Here is a 21,816-nt window from a genome sequence, read left to right as displayed (position 1 = left end):
TAGAAATCTTTCAATAATTCACATTGCTGATTCTGTTCTTCGTTAAATTTAACTATCTGTTCTCGCAAAAATAAAAATGTTGCTAACACCTATCTCTGCGATAGCCGACGCACTTTACAAATGGAAAGCCACGTGCACTGCTGTCAAAAGTTGATAATACTGAAGACTGGATGGCCAGCGGACTCTCTGCGACATTTTTCCTCTCGTCAACCAGCCTCAGACGGTGGTGGCGCCAGTCAGGCAGGGAGGTTAACGTACATTCTAGAGTCGCATTATAACTAAATCATGAACATAGCAGGTGTTAAAATAGCCCTCATGGCTTAATAATGTTTTAATTGTGGCTGTCAGTCGGGGAGGCTTATTTCGTTGAATCTTCGTTTACTCTTTAGTATTTTAAATACGTTCATTTTAAGATTAAAATAAAATTAATAAAAGACGGACAAAAACATATTGATAATAATAAAGGGTAGACAAAAATGCTGGAGAAATTCAGCGGGTGTGGCAGCATCTGTGGAGCGAAGGAAATAGGCAACGTTTCGGGACGAGACCCTTCTTCAGACAAATAAGAAGACAAGACAAGACTGGTCTGAAGAAGGGTCTCGACCCGAAACGTTGCCTATTTCCTGTGCTTCACAGATGCTGCCTCACCCGCTGAGTTTCTCCCACATTTTTGTCTACCTTTGATTTTCCAGCATCTGCAGTTCCTTCTTAAACAATAAAAATAAAAAGATTTGTTATACAAAAATTGTGATTAACTCAAAATGCCGCGCTTAATGGCCTCGAAGGTCGCATGCGGCCTGAAGGCCGCAACTTCCCCACCCGAGATGGACAGTCCTTTCTTGTGCCGCACTCTTCTGAGGCTACCTTCAGCAGTTACAGTTAGGTTTCATCAGATTAAGATTCATATAATTGAAAGGGTTTGCTAATACCATCTGAATTCTTATGGATACCTACCCCCTTAACTTGAGATGCATCATTCGCAAGTCTGGTTGTTAACGCTCCGGTACTGTTTTTCGAATCATCATACCAGCTAATATCCTAAAAAAAGTACACATCAATCAATCAGTTTCACTTTTCACTAGTGTCCAGAACTAGAGATCATAGCCTCAGAACGAAAGGACGTTTCCTTCGGAAGGAGATGAGGAGAAGTTTCTTCAGTCAGAAGGTGGTGAATCTGTGGAATTCTTTGCCACAGAAGGCTGTAGAGGTCATGTCAGTCGATATTTTTAAGGCACGGATAGCTTCTTAATTAGTACAGGTGTCAGAGGTTATGGGAAGAAGGCAGGAGAAGGGTTAAAAGGAAGAGATAGATCAGCCATGATTGAATGGCGGAGTAGACTGGATGGTCCGAATGACCTAATACTACTCTTTTTCCTTATGACCTTATTTATGTACATAAATGAGAGATGGTCATAAGACTCCAAAACACGAGTTCTATTTACTTTGTTGGGAATGCTTAGAAATATACTTGGAAATGGAATGTTATTCGCACATGTACAGCAATATAGTGAAAAAAACGTTATTTACTGCCATCGAGACAAGTCGTACTGTAAAAGGGAGAAAAAAGAAAACAGACTATAGTGTTACAAATGTTAATTGAGAGAAGTGTTTTATTAAAGTACAAAATGGATATTGAAATTTAATTAATTCTGAAATCTGCATAGGCTATATGCACATTGCTACTTCAGTAAATAATGATGAATGTAAACAATCGTATAAACATAGAAAATAGGTGCTGGAGGAGACCATTCGGCCCTTCGAGCCAGCACCGCCATTCATTGTGATCATGGCTGATCATCCCTATCAATAACCCGTGCCTGCCTTCTCCCCATATCCCTTGACTCCACTAGCCCCTAGAGCTCCATCTAACTCTCTCTTAAATCCATCCAGTGACTTGGGCTCCACTGCCCTCTGTGGCATGGAATTCCATAAATTCACAACTGTCTGGGTGAAAAGGTTTTTTCTCACCTCAGTCTTCAATGGCCTCCCCTTTAATAACCTCCCCCAATTTTCCTTTAATTCCCCTTTAATGACCTCTCCAAAATAAAAAAATCCCTCCAGTTTGATGATCTGGAAAAGATCATCCACACATTCATCTCCTCCCGCCTAGATTACTGCAACTCCCTTTACACTGGCATCAGCCAATCTTCCCTGTCCCACCTGCAACTGGTCCAAAACGCCGCAGCGAGACTCCTGACAGGCACCCGAAAAAGGGACCACATCACCCCGATCCTGGCCTCTCTCCATTGGCTCCCTGTGTGGTTCCGTATAAACTTCAAGATCCTCCTCCGTCCACAAAGCCCTCAATGGGCTTGCCCCCACCTACATAAAAAGTCTGCTCACCCACCACTCCACCTCCAGGCCACTCAGATCGGCCGACTTGGGGTTGCTGAATATCCCACGGTCTAGGCATAAGCTCAGGGGCGACCGCGCCTTTGCGGTTGCAGCCCCTAGACTGTGGAACAGCATCCCCTTTCCCATCAGAACTGCCCCCTCCATCGACACTTTTAAGTCAAGACTAAAGACTTATCTATACTCCCAAGCCTTTCCTGACATCCTCTGGGTGAGGGCTACATGTATATATGTATATATGTAGTTTGTTTTGTTGTGCTATTCTTATAACAAATGTAAAGCACTTTGGCCAACGAGAGTTGTTTTTTAAATGTGCTATATAAATAAATGTGACTTGACTTTATTCTAAGACTGTGGCCCCTGGTTCTGGAGTCACCCAACATTGGGAACATTTTTCCTGCATCTAGCTTGTCCAGTCCTTTTATAATTGTATATGGTTCTATAAGATCCCCCTCATCCTTCTAAACTCAAGTGAATACAAGCCTAGTCTTTTCAATCTTTCCTCATATGACAGTCCCGCCACCCCAGGGATCAATCTCGTGAACCTACGCTGCACTGCTTCAATCACAAGGACGTCCTTCCTAAAATTAGGAGACCAAAACTGTACACAATACTCCAGACGTGGTCTCACCAGAGCCCTATACAACTGTAGAAGAACCTCTTTACTCCTATACTGAAATCCTCTTGTTAAGAAGGCCAACATTTCATTAGCTTTCTTTACTACCTGTTGTACCTGCACGCCAACTTTCAGTGACCGGTGTACAAGGACACCCAGGACTCGCTGTACCTCCCCCTTACCTAACCTAACCCCATTGAGATAATAATCTGCCCCCTTATATTTGCCGCCAAAGTGGATAACCTTACATTTATCTATATTATACTGCATCTGCCACGTATCTGCCCACTCACTGAACCTGTCCAGGTTACCCTGCAACCTCCTAACATTCTCTTCACAGCTCACACTGCCACCCAGCTTTGTGTCATACGCAAACTTGCTAGTGTTGACCTAATTCCCTCTTCCAAATCATTAATATATATGGTAAATAGTTGTGGCCCCAATCAAAGCCAGTTGAATATTTTCTCATACATGGTCACTCTGAGACAGACTCATTTATTTGTCATTAGTGCAGAATCGGGTTCAAATCCTTCCCTCTCATTTTACTTGCCTCTATACTCTGTCCTGATGCAGTGTCTTAACCAGAAATATTAATGATCCTACAGCAGTTGACAGCACCAACTGATGTAGAAAGTTTCACCACACTCATTTCACATGGTCACTCCAACCAACATAGAAAATGATGGTGTTACCAAAGGAGTTCACACAATTCTGAGGCAATCAACTGCTCCAACCATTTTCAATGATCTTGGGCAATGAGGGCTGCCTCCTGGTTCCAGTTCATGCGGACTATATCCAATACAATCTTCAGCAACTGATGCAGAGCACACAAAATGAGAGCCACAGAATACCCCAAAAAAACCCCAAGGTGCCTGAGCAGAGGATTTATAATGGACCTGGAGATGCACCTTACTGCACTCCAGATTCCTCACTTTGACACAACTCATGGAGACCTCTACAATCTCATGGATATCATGACAGGAGAAAGAAGAATGTAAAGGTGGAGGTGGATCAGGCAAGAGGTAGCACAAAGGCACTCTCCATGGGCACATGACAGGAACCAGGTTAATCAACTGTGAATTCACGTAAGAAGCAGAGCTATCCGTAACACTGCTGAATCATCTTGAATAAACTCATTAAAAAGAAAAATAAATACTTTGAATTTTGCGACAGCAGAAATCCTAAGATGTTGTCAGTTACATCAAGCGGTGGTGATAATTTCTGAGAGTTTCATTGTCATTATTACCACAAAATTCTTTGCTGAAAAATACGTGGAAACATTTCATTATTTAATTTAATATAGTTTAGTTTAGAGATACAGCGTGGAAACGGGCCCTCCGGCCCACCAGGTCAACGCCAACCAGCGGTCCACACCGACCAGCGATCCCCGCATACTAACACTATCCTACATCCATTAGGGACAATTTTAACTCTTACCAAATCTTACGTCTTTGGAGTATGGGAGGAAACCAAAGACCTTGGAGAAAAACCACACGTCATGGGGAGAACATAGATAGCCATACAGACACCCGGGTCTCCGGCGCTGCATTTGCTGTAAGGCAGCAGCTCTACTGCTGTGCCGCCCTGATTCACTTGATTCAGTACCATCGCCTGAATCCAAAGTTGAAGAATAAGCTAATTTTACTTTTCTCATTTACAAAGTAAAAAACTACAATTTTTAAATATATATGGCAAATTAATAAAGGTTAACAAGCTTGTTAATAAATTACTTTTACCTGTCGCATCATCGCCTTAAATGCCATGGATCGTATCCTCAGAGTCAGTGTCTCACCAGACTTACCAAATGTGAATCCCTGTCAACAGAGATAGAAACATAGAAATTAGGTGCAGGAGTAGGCCAATCGGCCCTTCGAGCCTGCACCGCCATTCAATATGATCATGGCTGATCATCCAACTCAGTATCCTGTACCTGCTTTCTCTCCATACCCCCTGATCCCTTTAGCCACAAGGGCCACATCTAACTCCCTCTTAAATATAGCCAATGAACTGGCATCAACTACCTTCTGCGGCAGAGAATTCCAGAGATTCACCACTCTCTGTGTGAAAAATGTTTTCCTCATCTTGGTCCTAAAAGATTTCCCCCTAATCCTTAAACTGTGACCCCTTGTTCTGGACTTCCCCAACATCGGGAACAATCTTCCTGCATATAGCCTGTCCAACCCCTTAAGAATTTTGTTAGTTTCTATAAGATCCCCCCGCAATCTTCTAAATTCTAGCGAGTACAAGCCGAGTCTATCCAGTCTTTCTTCATATGAAAGTCCTGACATGAGGATAACCTGAGGATGGTGAAAGTACAATTATTGGCACCAAAATCAATCTTGAAGCTCAAGTCAGTTTAAATGAAAGATAATTGACATGAAAAGTTAACTCAGTTTCCACAGTTATGTCTCCCCTCCTCCAATCCCTGAACCTTTCGTAGCATTTCCTCTTCATTTAAAATGAGAAAATACGATAAAATCTTGGGGTGATTGCACAAGAATTCTGTAAGAACTAGAAGTTCACAAAGCAAACATTTCTAGGACCATGGAGTGTGCATGCCACCAATATCCTTTGAGCTACTGCTACTTGCTTTCCTTTTGAGTTTGGTAATGCCACTAGAGGCATCCTTCACTGGGATGAACCCTTCACTGGGAAGCCTCATGATTCATCCACTGTTCTTCCAGAAGAATAATCCATTGAGATTTTCAGGATCATATTGACCAGGATTGCAGGATCCCTTTAGAACCTATATATTTTTTAAGAGGTTTTGACCACAACTCATATTAGGGAATTAGTTATGATTATTGGGGTGCTGACCATTAGACAACAAAATGTAGGAACATTAAAAAAAACCCAGCAGTGTTCAAATTGGCTTTTTGTGCCCTCCCCATCCTTTAGTAAGACCCTATCTTTTATTTAAAGGACCTTTCCCACACTGGCCTTGATTTTGTCAACCTAAAATTCTACTATTCTCTGTTTTAAATAATTCAACAACTGATTCTTCACAGCCCTCATGAGTAGAGAATTCCAAAGATTCGCCGTCTTATGGATGAAGATTTTCCTCTGCATCTTTATTCTGAAAGACCAACCCTTTACTGTGAGTCAATGACCCTAGTGAGCATGTAGGTTTATTGTGAGAGGGCAAAGATTTAAAAGAGGCAATTTGCGTAAGAATAGGAAGGTGGGTGTTTGGAACATGCTGCCAGAGGAGGTGGAAGAGGTACATCTAATTATGAAGTTTAAAGATATTTGGACAAGTATATGGATCGAAAAGGTTTAGGGGGAGATTGGCCAAATGTAAGCAAATGTGACCAGCTCATAGACAATAGGCAATAGACATTAGGTGCAGGAGTAGGCCATTCGATCCTTCGATCCAGCTCCGCCATTCAATGTGATCATGGCTGATCATCCCCAAACAGTACCCCGTTCTTGCCTTCTCCTCATATCCCCTGACTCCGCTATTTTTAAGAGCTCTCTCTTGAAATCATCCAGAGAATCCGCCTCCACTGCCCTCTGAGGCAGAGAATTGAACAGACTCACCACACTCTGTAAGATAAAGTGTTTCCTCGTCTCCATTCTAAATGGCTTACTCCTTATTCTTAAACTGTGCCCCTGGTTCTGGACTCCCTCCACTTCTGGAACATGTTTCCTCCTCTAGCGTGTCCAAACCCATAACAATCTTATATGATGCAATGAGATTCCCTCTCATCCTTCTGAACTCCAGAGTGTACAAGCCCAACTGCTCCATTCTCTCAGCATATGACAGTCCCGCCATCCCGGGAATTAACCTTGTAAACCAACGCTGCACTCCCTCAATAGGAAGAATGTCCTTCCTCAAATTAGGGGACCAAAACTGTACAGAATAGGCATCTGGCAAGGATGAGCTGGGCAGAAGAGCCTTTTCCCAGACTGTAAAACTATATTTCTATGATTCAATGACCCCTGGTTTTAGATAGGTCAGCAAGGGGAAACATCAAATAATTCTGTACTTTTCAATAGGTCACATCTCTCGTTCTTCTAAACACGATAATGTCGATAATAAGCAAACCCAACCCTGCCCACCCAAAACAGTAATATCCTTTAACATGGAAATTTGTGCTCCAAGCCAAAAATAGGACCCAGTTCTCTTTAAAAGCCATCTACATAACGCCATCTCAAGCCTGGACAGTTTTGGACCAACCTTCTTTATCGCTCCAAAGAGAGCAGTCCTGAAATCAGTCTGATTAACATTCAATGTACTCCCTCTATTGCATAACTTTGGACCTAGGGAACCACACATTCATCCGCATATTAGGCCTAGTGCTTTTGATTTAAAATAAGCAAGATATAATGTTGCAAAGAGAGGTTTGCAATTGAGTTTCTTGCATTGCTCAAGGCATTTGGACCTACTGTAGCGGCGCCTGCTGATATCGAACACGGCATTCGGAAGCCGCGGTCACGTGACTCGGGAGGGGCTGCTGTTTTGCACATGGTTTTGCCGACCACCATTGTGATCAGACGTGTTTGCAGAGACCTGTTTTCCAAGGGGCGAGGGTGTAAATAAAACCGTTCAGACAACTTGGTTGTCGTTTCTTGCATCCGCAAAACTACTTTATTTGTGTGGGTCGCAGAATAGCATTTCTACTTAAAAAGATAGGTCAACACACTAGTAATCCTTTCCGGTCCAGCTTTCTGACAGCATTGCAGATTCTGAACATTCATAACTTTTAAGACAACTGGGACACTAATTATGGCTAAGAGCACATATTTCCATGTTAAAGGAGATTACTGTGTGTAACATTTTGCGATGGTCGGTGTGGGGGGGAGCTAATTACGGACACTGCGGATAGGGACTGGCATCATTTCAAAACAATCAACATGTCTGCTGGTAAAGTAGTTTCATGTTATCAACCCCATTTTAAGACACCCCTACTTCAATAACAGCAGACAGAAACTCTGAAATTATATCCGTCTTCCGATGGGATAAGCAAATGCGGATTTAATCAATAACAAATTAAACCAAGTGCATGATATATGTTATATGTTATATATGACCCATGCAAGTTTTGCTCCTGCAGTTTGTGATGTTATCTAAACCTTTCAGCTTTGTTACCCACTCCATCCAGTATCTCACTTATTGAGCATAAGGTTCTTTAGCACGTACCTGAATAAAAAAAGTAACAAAGGAGATACCTCCTATTGCTAAGAAAAATAGGGAATACAACGTAGCCTCACGACGTACAACATTCTTGTCTGGTTGCGCAAAAACCTGTGTGGATTAAAATAAATATAATCAACTAGTGATTGTAAAAAGAAAAGAACATAAGAAATAGTCTGATGATGTTCCGAGCCCAAAATTAAACATAGAGGTGGACAAAATCATGAAAGGAACAAATTGTGCAGATGCAGAGTCTCTTGTCCCAAGTAGGGGAATCGAGAACCAGAGGGCATAGGTTTAAGGTGAGGGGGGGAAATATTTAATAGGAACCTGAGGAGTACCATTTTCACACAAAGGGTGGTGGGTGAAAGGAACGAGTTTCCGGAGGAGGAAGTTGAGGCAGGTACCTTTGCAACTTTAAAAAACATTTAGACAGGTACACGCTTAGGACATGTTTAGAGGGATATGGGCCAAAGGCAAGTAGGTGGGACTGGTATGGGTGGGACACATAGGCCAGTGTGGGCAAGTTGGATCGAAGGGCCTGTTTCCTCGCTGTAAGACTCTATGACTCTGCTCATGTTCTCAAGTCACATGGCCTGAAGGGCCTGTCCCACTGACGAGACTTTTCAGCAACTGTCTTTGACCTTCAAGCTCGACGGCACTCGCCTGAAAAACCTCGAGCTGGATCGACCGTCAGCATTGAAACCACGAGCTGGATCGACCATCAGCACACACACACACATACACAAACACATCGCAAAGGCGGGGACCAGGGAAAGCGGGGGAGCGCTGTCTGAAATTCACATCCATGATGAACAGGAAGCTAAACGACCACTGGCACAGTGTACGGTAAGTCCTTTAGAGAGCGCGGGGGAAGAAGGGGAGAGAAGTGTAGAGGAGGGGAGAGTAGGGTAGGGGAGAGAAGGGGAGAGGGAGGAGGAGTGGAGACACTTTTTAAAAATATATATTTTTATTAGAAGTAGACATATTATAAAGTATAGTTACATATTATAGTAAAAAGACTTTTCCTATACATCAATCATACATTATCAAAATTTTCAATTATCAATTACTTCTGCTTCTAATGTTTTTATTTTTTATAGAAACAGAGAGAAAGAGAGGGTAGAAAGTTCCAAAAAAAACAAAAAAAAACAGAAAAACGGAAGAGGTGGAATGGATTACCTGTAATACGTCAATGGAGATAGGTTCGTAGAAAGTATAGCTTTTCATCTGATCCTGAGTTCAAGTTTCAGTTGGGTCCTCATGCTGTGCCAATCTATCCCTTCAGGTAGTTAATGAATGGAGCCCAGATTTTATCGAAAAGATCTTCTTTGTCCATTAAGACGAGTCTAATTCTTTCTAAGTATAGGGTCTCCGACATTTCCGCAATCCACATTTTGATTGTGGTGGTTGTAGGGCCTTTCCAAAATTTTAATATTAATTATACTGTAGTCGAGGAAATTTCTTTGGTTTGTTGTGAGTGTTAAACTTTGTTCTGATAGTCAACAAAATAGGGAGAGTACAGAGGAGATTTACTAGAATGTTGCCTGGGTTTCAGCAACTAAGTTACAGAGAAAGGTTGAACAAGTTAGGACTTTATTCTTTGCAGCGCAGAAGGTTAAGGGGGGACTTGATAGAGGTTTTTAAAATGATGAGAGGGATAGACAGAGTTGACGTGGAAAAGCTTTTCCCACTGAGAGTAGGGAAGATTCAAACAAGGGGACATGACGAGAATTAAGGGACTGAAGTTTAGGGGTAACATGAGGGGGAACTTCTTTACTCAGAGAGTGGTAGCTGTGTGGAATGAGCTTCCCGTGAAGGTGGTGGAGGCAGGTTCGTTTTTATAATTTAAAAATAAATTGGATAGTTATATGGATGGGAAGGGAATGGAGGGTTATGGTCTGAGCGCAGGTATATGGGACTAGGGGAGATTATGTGTTCGGCACGGACTAGAAGGGTCGAGATGGCCTGTTTCCGTGCTGTAATTGTTATATGGTTATATTCCAAGTATTATTAATTTTGTGTCTGGGTCCAGTTTTGTATTAATAACTTCTGAAGTTATTTCAAAAATATCAGTCCAGAAATGTTTAAGATTTTATACAGTTTGCAAACGTATGTGTTAAATTAGCCTCTACATGTAGACATTTATCACAAATAGGAGTGATTTGTGGGAAGATTCTATTTAGTTTTATTTTAGAGTAGTGTAGTCTCTGTAAGACCTTGAATTGTATTAAAGTATGTCTGGCATTTAATGAACATTGATGTATTTGTTGTAAACTTTCGTCCCACATATCTTTCGTTATAGGGTGACCTATTTCATTTTCCCATTTGTATCTATAAGGTTCGGTCGTTGGTACCTCGTTGTTTAGTAGGGTGTTATAAATATGAGCTATTAGTGTTTCAGTATTAGGATGCTTGTTCAAACATTCATCAATAATTTCTGATTCCCTACTCCTGTAGACTTGTGTATTAGATTTAACATATCTCTAATTTGTAGATATCTGAAATAATTATTTGAGTGCCGTCCATAATTCTGTTGTAACTCTTGAAATGAAAGAAAAGCGCCTTTCCCATAAAGATGTCCAATATTTTTGATTCCATAATTTTTCTATTGTGTGAAACCTTTGTCCATAAAGGATGATTTGAATAAAGGATTATTTACAATGGGAAGGCATGGTGGTATATTATTCAATTTTAAATATTTTTTTATTTGTTTCCAAATTCGTATTCCACTATGTATTATGGGGTTTTCTTTATAGGTTTTTTTGTGCAGTTTTGTGGGGGCAAATATGATCGGACCTATTTCAAAAGGTAGACTGTCTTCCTTTTCCATCATTAACCAATCTGGGTAAGGTGAAAGTAAATCCTAACGGGTTTCTACAGCTATATTAATAGCAAAAGGATAACGAGGGATAAAGTTGGTCCATTAGAGAGTCAGAGTGGACAGCTATCTGCAGAGCCAAAAGAGATGGGGGAGATATTGAACAATTTCTTTTCTTCGGTATTCACTAAGGAGAAGGATATTGAATTATGTGAGGTAAGGGAAACAAGTAGAGTAGCTATGGAAACTATGAGGATCAAAGAAGAGGAAGTACTGACACTTTTGAGAAATATAAAAGTGGATAAGTCTCCAGGTCCGGATAGGATATTCCCTAGGACATTGAGGGAAGTTAGTGTAGAAATAGCAGGGGCTATGACAGAAATATTTCAAATGTCATTAGAAACGGGAATAGTGCCGGAGGATTGGCGTACTGTGCATGTTGTTCCATTGTTTAAAAAGGGGTCTAAGAGTAAACCTAGCAATTATAGACCTGTTAGTTTGACGTCAGTGGTGGGCAAATTAATGGAAAGGATACTTGAGATAATATATATAAGCATCTAGATAAACAGGGTCTGATTAGGAACAGTCAACATGGATTTGTGCCTGGAAGGTCATGTTTGACTAATCTTCTTGTATATTTTGAAGAGGTTACTCGGGAAATTGATGAAGGTAAAGCAGTGGATGTTGTATACATGGACTTCAGTAAGGCCTTTGACAAGGTTCCTCACGGAAGGTTGGTTAAGAAGGTTCAATGTTTGGGGATTAATGGAGGAGTAGCAAGATGGATTCAACAGTGACTGAATGGGAGATGCCAGAGAGTAATGGTGGATGGTTGTTTGTCAGGTTGGAGGCCAGTGACTAGTGGGGTGCCACAGGGATCTGTGTTGGGTCCACTGTTGTTTGTCATGTACATCAATGATCTGGATGATGGTGTGGTAAATTGGATTAGTAAGTATGCAGATGATATTAAGATAGGTGGGGTTGCGGATAATGAAATAGATTTTCAAAGTCTACAGAGAGATTTATGCCAGTTGGAAGAGTGGGCTGAAAGATGGCAGATGGAGTTTAATGCTGATAAGTGTGAGGTGCTACATCTTGGCAGGACAAATCAAAATAGGACGTACATGGTAAATGGTAGAGAATTGAAGAATGCAGGTGAACAGAGGGATCTGGGAATAACTGTGCACAGTTCCCTGAAAGTGGAATCTCATGTAGATAGGGTGGTAAAGAAAGCTTTTGGTGTGCTAGCCTTTATAAATCAGAGCATTGAGTATAGAAGTTGGGATGTAATGTTAAAATTGTACAAGGCATTGGTGAGGCCAATTTTGGAGTATGGTGTACAATTTTGGTCGCCTAATTATAGGAAGGATGTCAACAAAATAGAGAGAGTACAGAGGAGATTTACTAGAATGTTGCCTGGGTTTCAGCAACTAAGTTCCAGAGAAAGGTTGAACAAGTTAGGGCTTTATTCTTTGGAGCGCAGAAGGTTAAGGGGGGACTTGATAGAGGTCTTTAAAATGAGGAGAGGGATAGACAGAGTTGATGTGGATAAGCTTTTCCCACTGAGAGTAGGGAAGATTCAAACAAGGGGACATGACTTGAGAATTAAGGGACAGAAGTTTAGAGGTAACATGAGGGGGAACTTCTTTACTTAGAGAGTGGTGGCTGTGTGGAATGAGCTTCCAGTGAAGGTGGTGGAAGCAGGTTCGTTTTTATCATTTAAAAATAAATTGGATAGTTATATGGACGGGAAATGTATGGAGGGTTATGGTCTGAACGCAGGTGTATGGGACTAGGGGAGAATACGTGTTCGGCACGGACTAGAAGGGTCGAGATGTCCTGTTTCCGTGCTGTAATTGTTATATGGTTATATGGTTATATGGTTGTCGATCCATTTCTTCCAGCCAGAAATTCATGTTTTTAATATGGACTGCCCAAAAATAAAATAAGAAATTTGGCAAAGCCAAACCTCCATTTATCTTTAACTTACATTAATGTTTTTTACTTATTCTATGATTCTTATAATCCCAGACAAAACTTGTAACAATGGAGTCGACTTTTTTGAAAAAGGTTTTTGGGATACATATCGGAATTAATTGAAATAGGTACAGCAGTTGCGGTAAAAAAATCATTTTTATAGCATTAATTCTCCCAAGCATAGAAATGGGGAGTGTTTTCCAGTATTGAATATTCTTATGTAGTTTATTCAGTAAGGGTGGGAAATTTAGTTTAAATAAAGAAGTATATGTCTTAGTTACATAGATTCCTAAGTATTTAAATTTATCTTTTAACTATTTTAAAAGGGGATTGTTGTATTGTATGTAAATTGAACTTTGTTATTGGCATGATTTCACTTTTATTCTAATTAATTCTATATCCTGAAAACTGACCAAATTGAGTTATTAGATTTAATAGGTTTGGAATACTAGTTTCTAACTTTGTAATATATATTAGTACATCATCTGCATATAAGGAAATGTTATTCCTTGTATCTCTAGTATTGTATTCATATATTCCTGGATGGTTTCTAACGCTTTCTGCTAGGGGTTCGATTGCAAGAGCAAATAATAGTGGGGATAGTGAACATCCTTGTCTACAGCCTCTAGAGAGATTACATTTAGTTGATAACATTTTGTTTGTTAATATTCTGGCTGTTGGATTAGAATATAACAATTTAACCCATGTACATTACTTCTCTCCTAGTTGAAAATTTTCCATCACCGAAAATAAATATGGCCATTCTACCTTGTCAAATGCTTTTTCAGCATCTAACGAAATAATTGCTAGATCTGCATTAGGAATTCTATTGGAGTATATAATATTAAATAATCTTCTCAGATTATAAAATGAATAACGGTTTGGGATAAACTCTGTTTGGTCGGGATGTATTAATTTGCTGATCACTAAGCTCAATCTATTAGATAGAATTTTAGTTAATATTTTCTGATCAGTATTTAAGAGGGCTATGGCTCTGTATGAACCTGGGTCTTCAAGATCCTTGTCTGTTTTTGGTATGAGTATGATTGTAGATTCATTTAGAGTTTCTGTTGAGAGTAAGCATATTTGTACATTGTCTGTCTGTAGGCGTGGGGAAAGCAAATCATAATTTTTTTATAAAATTCAGAATTTAATGCAGCCTTTCTGTTTTTTAAAGATTTGATTGACTCTTCGATGTCTTTTATCGTAATTTCAGCCCCTAGTAATTCTCTCTCTTTCTGATCTAGACCCGCAAGCTTACAATTCTGTAAAAATGTTTCCATTCCCGTTGATTGTTCTGTTATTTTAGATGAATACAATTTTTGGTAGTATTGTACAAATCTATCATTAATATCTATAGGCAGTGTTAATATTTCTCCCTTGTCTGTTCTAATTTTGTATATTATTTTTTCCCCATCCAATTTACGAAGTTGACGCGCTAATAGTTTTTGTGGTTTATCACCAAATTCAAAATTTATTTGTTTTGTATGTTGATAAAGTTTTATAACTTGGTCTGAATATATCTTGTTTAGTTTATATTTCAGTATTGCAATTTTATTGTGTTTTATCGTGGACGGTGCTGCTGCATTTTCTGTGTCTAATTGCTTTATTTCAATTTCCAGTTTCTGTTGTTTGGCCCTATTCTCTTTATTAAAAAATGATTGGGAAGAAATTAATGCTCCTCGTACAAATGCTTTAAATGTTTCCCAAAGAAGGGAAGCAGAGATTTCAGGGCTATCGTTAGCCACAAAAAACATTTAAATCTGTTTTACTAGGTATTCATTACATAACTTATCTTTTAAAATTTGGGGATTAAATCTCCATTGTGACTGTGTCTCTACCATTCCGTTTAGTTTGATCATAAATGTTAGTGGGGCGTGGTCTGAGATTATGATGTTATGATATTGCGAGTTATAGGTAAATGGGATAAGTTTTGAATCTACTAAAAAATAGTCTATCCTTGAGTAAGTTTTATGCACTGGTGAGTAAAATGAATATTCTCGACCCGATGGATTTTCAATTCTCCAAACATCCTTAATATTAGTAGTATTAATGTATGAGTTTAAAAATTCACGATCGAGATTTTAGTTTTCTTTGAGTTGATGATCTATCCAAACAAGCATCCAATGTACAATTTAAATCTCCACCGATTATTAAGTTTTGTTGTGTACATTTCGGAATATTGTTAAGAATTCTCTTAAAAAACAGAGGGCTATCAAAATTTGGTCCATACACATTGAGGAGAGTCACCTTTTTTAAGTATAACTCCCCTATTATCACAATATATCTGCCTTCAATGTCTTCTATTGTTGATATATGTTTAAAGGGTATACCTTTATGAATTAATATCGCAACACCTCTAGATTTATGTGAGAATGAAGAGTGGTATGCTTTAGCAATCCATTTTGCTTTCAATCTGTGTTGTGCTTCCTTTTTAAGATGTGTCTCCTGGAGAAATATTATATCTGTTTTCAATGATTTTAAATGAGCTAACACTTTACCTCTCTTGATAGGTTCATTAATTCCCTTAACATTCCAACTACAGAATTTAATTCCCTCACCCCCAATTTTTATATTCATGTCTTGCATCTTGTGATTAAGTGGTAGAGCAGGTGATTCAGCACACTCAACCCTACCTTATACTCGAACATCAGGTAGATAAATTTTAGGTCACGTCTGTTTTCCATCCGAACATATCTCCTTAAATAAAATATGCAATTCCATTCCAAATACAAAATATAATATGATATAAGATTAAAAAAAAGTGATAGCAAATTGGATTAGTAAAGTGTGGAAAGTAAAAAGAAAAAGCAACTACAACTACAATTAGTGCAGTTAGTGATAGCCACCCTAATGTGGCTAAGCATCTATGGACTTCCGTAGCTTTTGGTTAATAAAAATACTAGCTCCGTACTTTCCTTGAAAGGAAAGTTTCCAATTCGATGCAATTTGTGGGGGGGAAAGAAATAATGATTATATTCCATTAATGATGTAATTAGTCTCAAATTGAAATGTTAGTTTTGTATAATATAAACATTTATCAAAGAGTAATCAAAAACAAAAACTTCAGAGAGCGCCACCATACATTTTTCATTATAAAATACCTGAATCACACTTTACTTATAGTTCATACTTTTAGTTAATTCTAAAATAATCTAAATAATCTAATTATCAATAGTTAGTGTTAGTTAGTATTCATGATTATTAATAGTTGTTAGAAGTTAGTACAAGAATGTAAGTATTATATATCCGTTGCAGGATATTTACCCAATTCTTATTGCAAATTTTAGGCAACTCTTAAATATAATAGTTTAAAGTTTACAGTTCCATATATTCTCTGCTAGATAGCAGTATCTAGGTAGATGTTGAGTGTTGAATATTTTTCAATCTTCGATCTTGTCCTCGATGTTCTTGGCAAATTAAAATGCTTCTGTGTGCTTGATGAAGAAGTGTTCCTTCTCCTTGTAAGTAACTCTTAGTGTTGCGGGGTATAACAGTTCATATCTCAAATTCTTTATGTTCTTCAGTATTCTTCTTGTTTCTGTGAACAATGCTCTTTTCTTAGCAACTTCCACAGGATAATCTCTGAATACGCTAATCTTGTCTCCTTCATATACAAGATTTCTGCTTTTGACAATTTTCCTCATCATGTCATCCAATACATGGTCATATTGGACCTTTACTATCATTATTCTTGGAGGGTCGCCCACCTTTGGGGGACGTCCCGGCACTCTGTGCGCTCGGGCAAGTAATGGTGCCTGGTCCAGGTTCAAAATTGTTTTCAGTTCATCTGCAGCAAATTCGTGGGGGTCACGAGTCACCTCTCTGCCTTCCTGGATGACCATGATTCTTAAGTTCTGACGCCTTTGTCGTCCCTCCAAGTCTGTACATTTTTCGGTTATTTGACGCAATAACTTTGATAGGCGTTGGTTCTCGGTGATAAGTTGTTTTGTAGTTGCGGTGCTTGTCTCAGCAAATTCCTCAAGTTCTTTTACAATCTTGTGGTGTTGGTTTAATGTCTGGAAGATAGGTTCAAGTTTAGAATCAAATCTGGATTCCATCTTATTCAGTTTTTCATTTACTTCTTCAACATTTTCAGTCAAATTTCTTTCCATATCTAATTTCCAATCTTCCAGGACTTTGTGTACCATCTCTGTAACATCGTCTTTAATTTGTTCTTTAATTTCTTTTTTAAAAGATGTTAGCTCTTCTTTAAAGTTCTGTCTAAGATTTTTAAGTTCCTCCATTAAATTAGAGATTTCCTGTGTAAGAAACGTTTTTAATTCTTCTATCTCAGTATTTTTTTTCTTCTTTGAGATGTCTTCTCGGGATGCTGTTAAACCTGAGGCCGAGGCTTCAGTTGGGCCTACCTCTTTAGTCTAGCCGGTTTTTGTCTTGTGGGGGGGAGTATGCTGAGTCGACATACTGCCGGTGTCGCGCGCCTGATGACGTCACCGGACTACTGCAAAACAATCGGTGCCGTTTTCTGCAGGTAGGATCTGTCTTTCCCCCCCCGTTTTTTCTTTTTTTTTTCACGGAGCTAGTTGGCGCGAGTCTCTACAACTCCATAGCGCCACCGGAAGTCGGAGTGGAGACACTTTTACGAAGCCCTTGGTTCTGAAAACTCCAATGAGCCAATTAAAATGCCCGGTCAGCAAAGGAGATTGCCTATGGCTACCTCGACTGCCTATACCTACATAGCGACCCCACTACCACTGCACTACGAGTTCAAAAGAACCATGCCGAATCAAATTTTACTCACGGAAAATTTTTCAGCATGCTGATACATTTTCCTCGACCAAACTGAGGCCGCGAGTATGTGGGAACTTCCCTCGTGCACGAAGGACCTCCTAGGACCACGTGTCGACCATGTTGCGAGTTTGAGTTGAGCGCAAGCTCTTCTAAAGTCGCAAATTAGGTCCCTGTAGTGCGACAGGCCCTTGACCTGTATTTTGTGCCTTTCATTGGTAAACCAGCATTTGCAGTTCCTTATTTTCAAATAGGACAAGGAACAGGTTGGCTAGCCTGCTGGGCCACCGGTAAAGAACATGGCTCACCTGCAACCTCAGATTCATTTGCCACTTGTCATTAACCAAATTTTTTAAATTCCTTTAATGTAAAGAATTTTGGAAATTTGTGCTATGAATGAACACAATGACTGAGCCTATATAGCGAATCTGAATCCAAGATGTAGAAATCCAAAGGTTCACAGCCGTGAGTGAAAAAATAATAATCTCAGTCATAAAATGGCCTTCACTTTATTTTCAAACTCTGCCCCTAATCCTGGACTCCTCAGCCAGATGAAACATCTTCTCTGCATGGAGACTGTCAAGCCCTTTACAAAATTTCGTATGTAATCTTTCTTATTTTGTTAAACTCTGGAGAATATAGTTGTAGATTGCATGCTAGCCAATCATAGTGCTTGTTAGTAGTAGCCCCGCCTAGTACATGCTTTATAATGTTAAAAACTCGCCTACGTCAGGCAGTAGATGCAACAGCTCGGAGATGTAACGTACTGCAGATCCAATGCTGTAAGTGTTTAATAAAGCTGTGTTGTTTCTTTACGTGTGTTTGTGTCTCATAGTTACATGGTGTCAGATTGTGACTCGGCTCACCCCGCAAAGTTTATCGCGTTTCTTTTAGTTTTATTAGTTTTATTTTTTATCACTTTGTTATCTCCGTTATGGCTAATTCGTGCAGCAGACCAAGCCCTCTGATCTTTGATTCAGACAATGCTGAGCGATGGCGTCTTTTCGGACGTGACTACACTCATTATATCCGCATCGTTCATCGGAATGACCCTGCTGACTTGAAGGCGTCACTCCTGCTTAATCTAGCGGGTCCTGAGGCAATGAATCGTGCCGACAACTTTGACTTTGCTCCTGCAGTTCAGGATGCCAACGGGCAGGTCCTAGTTCCTGATGAGACTATAGATGACCCGTGGTTTTTCTCAGAAAATTTAGAGAGCTGTGTGATTTGCCGCCCAACCACATAATTGAAAGGACAAAGTTCTATGCTCGTTCTCTGCAGGTTGATGAACCTATTGAACAATTTATTAGCGGTTTAAAATACATGGCCGTGCGCTGTCATTTTGGTGAGTTGACAGACAAACTTGTTAGAGATAAGCTTGTTGGGGGCATGATTGATAGCAAACTGAGAACTGAGCTTCTTCGCAACACCGAATTAACCCTTAACCAAGCTATCCACTTGTGTCGAATTTCAGAGATTACTGCACCACATGCAGATCCTGTCTCTTTCAACCCACGACAGCAACACAATGTCAATCTTACTGACTACTCCTCCTGCAAAGCCTCTAATGTGCTTGCTGCGCGATGTCAGAATTGTAACTATTTTCATGCGAAGGGTCGCCAGTTCTGCACAGCTTACGGAAAGCCCTGCAATTATTGTAAAAAACAAAACCATTTCACAAAATGTTGCCGTTTCTGTGGGACTGCTAATGTTTCAAGGACAAACTTGCACCTGCTTCAACAAGAGTTCTCTGATACTGACTCCCAAGAGCCTGAAACGCCATCCCACAAGCAGTGTTCAGACTGTGCTGATAACTGTTCTGCTATTCACTCCCTCCTCCCTTCGTCTAATGAGCTACTTGACCCTGACGTAACTGTGTTCGTGCATAACAGGCCCATACTCGCCAAAGTAGACACGGGGCAAAGGTCAACGTCATGTCGATAAGAGAGTTTAATAAAATTCGAAATGCAGAACAAATGCATAAGGACTCCTCAACGCTTCGGGCTTACGGGGGAGAGATCCTACATCCACTGGGAAAAGCTGATTTAAAATGCACAGTTGACGAGCAGGTGCGCACCCCGCAGTTTTATGTTGTCAAATCAAACTCAGAGACTTTGCTTGGTATCAATGCATGCCACGATCTAGGCCTGGTGTATTTTGGATGTGTGGTCCACAAATGAAACCTCACTGATGAGCCAGCTCAACAACTGCTTTCCCAGTACAAAGACCTGTTTGATGATGGACTTGGCAAGTTGCCTATAAAACATCGAGTCACTGTTGATCCTAGTCACACCTGTAGTCGAAACACCACATTGTGTTCCACATACTGTGCGCGACAGAATACACAATGAACTCAGATGCATGGAGTCATTGCTGAAGTTACCGACCCGTCTGACTGGGTGTCCACCATGGTCATTGCAACTAAGAAAAACAAAGAGGAGATACGCATCTGCATCAATCCCAGAGATCTGAATACTGCAATCAAGCGCCCCCACTCCCAATGAGAACCACAGAAGATGTTGCTGCACAGATTGGAACACAGTTCGCAGTCCTGAATGCCACAAGCTCCTTTTGGAGGATTCCATTAGACCCGGACTCATCAAACCTCACTACTTTCGGCACACCCTTTGGCCATTTCAAATTTCTGAGGATGCCCTTCGGCATCAACTCCGCCAGCTAAGTTTTCCAGCGCACCATGGAACAACTGTTACAGAGCACCCATGCACCATCATTGTTGATGATATTCTCGTCTATGGTCGTGACCTGGCTGAACATGATGCTAGTCTTAGGAGAGTCCTCGACCGTGCCAAAGACATTAATCTCAAACTGAATCCACTAAAGTGCAGGTTTCGAGTTCCCGAGGTCACTTACGTCGGACATGTTTTCACCAGCAGTGGACTCAGGCCTGATCCATTGAAAATTACAGCCATCAACAAACTGCCAGTTCCCACTGATGTCACGAGTTTGCTACGATTCCTTGGCATGGTCAACTTCCTGGGTAAATTTATTCCTAACCTCAGCGAGTTATCAGCTCCCCTGTGCGAGCTGATACACAAAGACACGGCATGGTCCTGGTACCCGCAGCACCAAAGGGCTTTTGACACCCTCAAGCTACAGCTTGCTAGCGCACCAACACTTTCATATTTTGACTTAAAGTTACCGGTTAGGATCACCTGCGATGCGTCCCTACGGGCTACAGGCCACTACCGACGGTAGCATCAAGCCCGTCTCATATGCATCCCGTACTCTGATATCGAACAGCGATATGCCCAGATTGAAAAGGAACTGCTCGTGGTGGTTTTCGCATGGTCTCAATTCAAGGACTTCATTTTTGGTAAGGCCATTACCATTGAGACTGACCACCAACCCTTGGTCACCATTTTGAACAAGCCGATTCATGCGGCCCCAGCACGACTGCAACAAACGATGATGCAGCTGCAGCACTTGGACTTCCACATCGCGTACAATAAAGATAAAGATATGCACATACGGTAGCAAAGTATGTTTTACTGGTCCGGAATGACAAAATACATATGTGTAAGAACCGAAACGTGCGTTGTCTGCAACAGTTTAGCACCACATCGGCAGAAGCAGCATCTTTTGCCCCAACCAGTTTCTCCTCTTCTGTGGTCCTCGCTGGCCACCGACATCGAATGGCATGGGAAACACTATCTTATTGACTCTTACTCGGGATGGTTCGAAATAGACCTACTGCAAGCCATTTCCTCGGAGGCAGTGATCGAGAAACTGCAACGACACCTTTCCTTGCATGGCTCCCTCTGCATGTATTCAGACTGACAATGGCAGGCAATTCACCAGCAAAGCACTTAAGAACTTTGCTGAAAGGTGGGACTTCCAACACATTACTAGCAGCCCCGAGTTCCCGCAGTCCAAAGGACTGGCCGATCGCGCTGTTCGGAGTGCGAAAAACAACATATGGAATGTTCTTGCCTTACCAAATCCGACGTATACCTGGACTTGCTCAATCTACGAAACATTGCACGGGACCCCATCCTAGGCTCTCTAGCCCAGCGACTACTGTCTCGCCAAACCCGTGCATGCCTGCCTGTCTCTCAGCAGCTGCCGCAGCAGCGCATTCGCTCCCCGTTCGCGGTCCAGAAGCAGCTACAATTCAAATGGGACCCACAGAAGCGTTTCTCCAAC

At 40.7% G+C, this 21,816-nt stretch overlaps 1 protein-coding gene across 1 annotated transcript in view; it reads right to left on the bottom strand.

The window, feature by feature from the left end:
* LOC129709333 (ATP-dependent translocase ABCB1-like) overlaps positions 1–21,816 on the bottom strand; it is a 162,435-nt gene that overhangs the window by 55,488 nt on the left and 85,131 nt on the right. Inside the window, exons 17-19 of the mRNA XM_055655616.1 lie at positions 8,112–8,216; positions 4,705–4,782; positions 955–1,038 (exon numbers count right to left, since the gene is read on the bottom strand). Of these exons, the coding sequence (XP_055511591.1) occupies positions 955–1,038; positions 4,705–4,782; positions 8,112–8,216 (267 nt within the window). The remainder of the gene's footprint in view (positions 1–954; positions 1,039–4,704; positions 4,783–8,111; positions 8,217–21,816) is intronic.

The sequence above is a fragment of the Leucoraja erinacea genome, chromosome 2, assembly GCF_028641065.1.
Source record: "Leucoraja erinacea ecotype New England chromosome 2, Leri_hhj_1, whole genome shotgun sequence".
Classification (NCBI taxonomy): Eukaryota; Metazoa; Chordata; class Chondrichthyes; order Rajiformes; family Rajidae; genus Leucoraja; species Leucoraja erinaceus.
The sequence above is the reverse complement of the archived record's forward strand: the minus strand, read 5'-3'. Positions and strand labels throughout refer to the sequence as shown.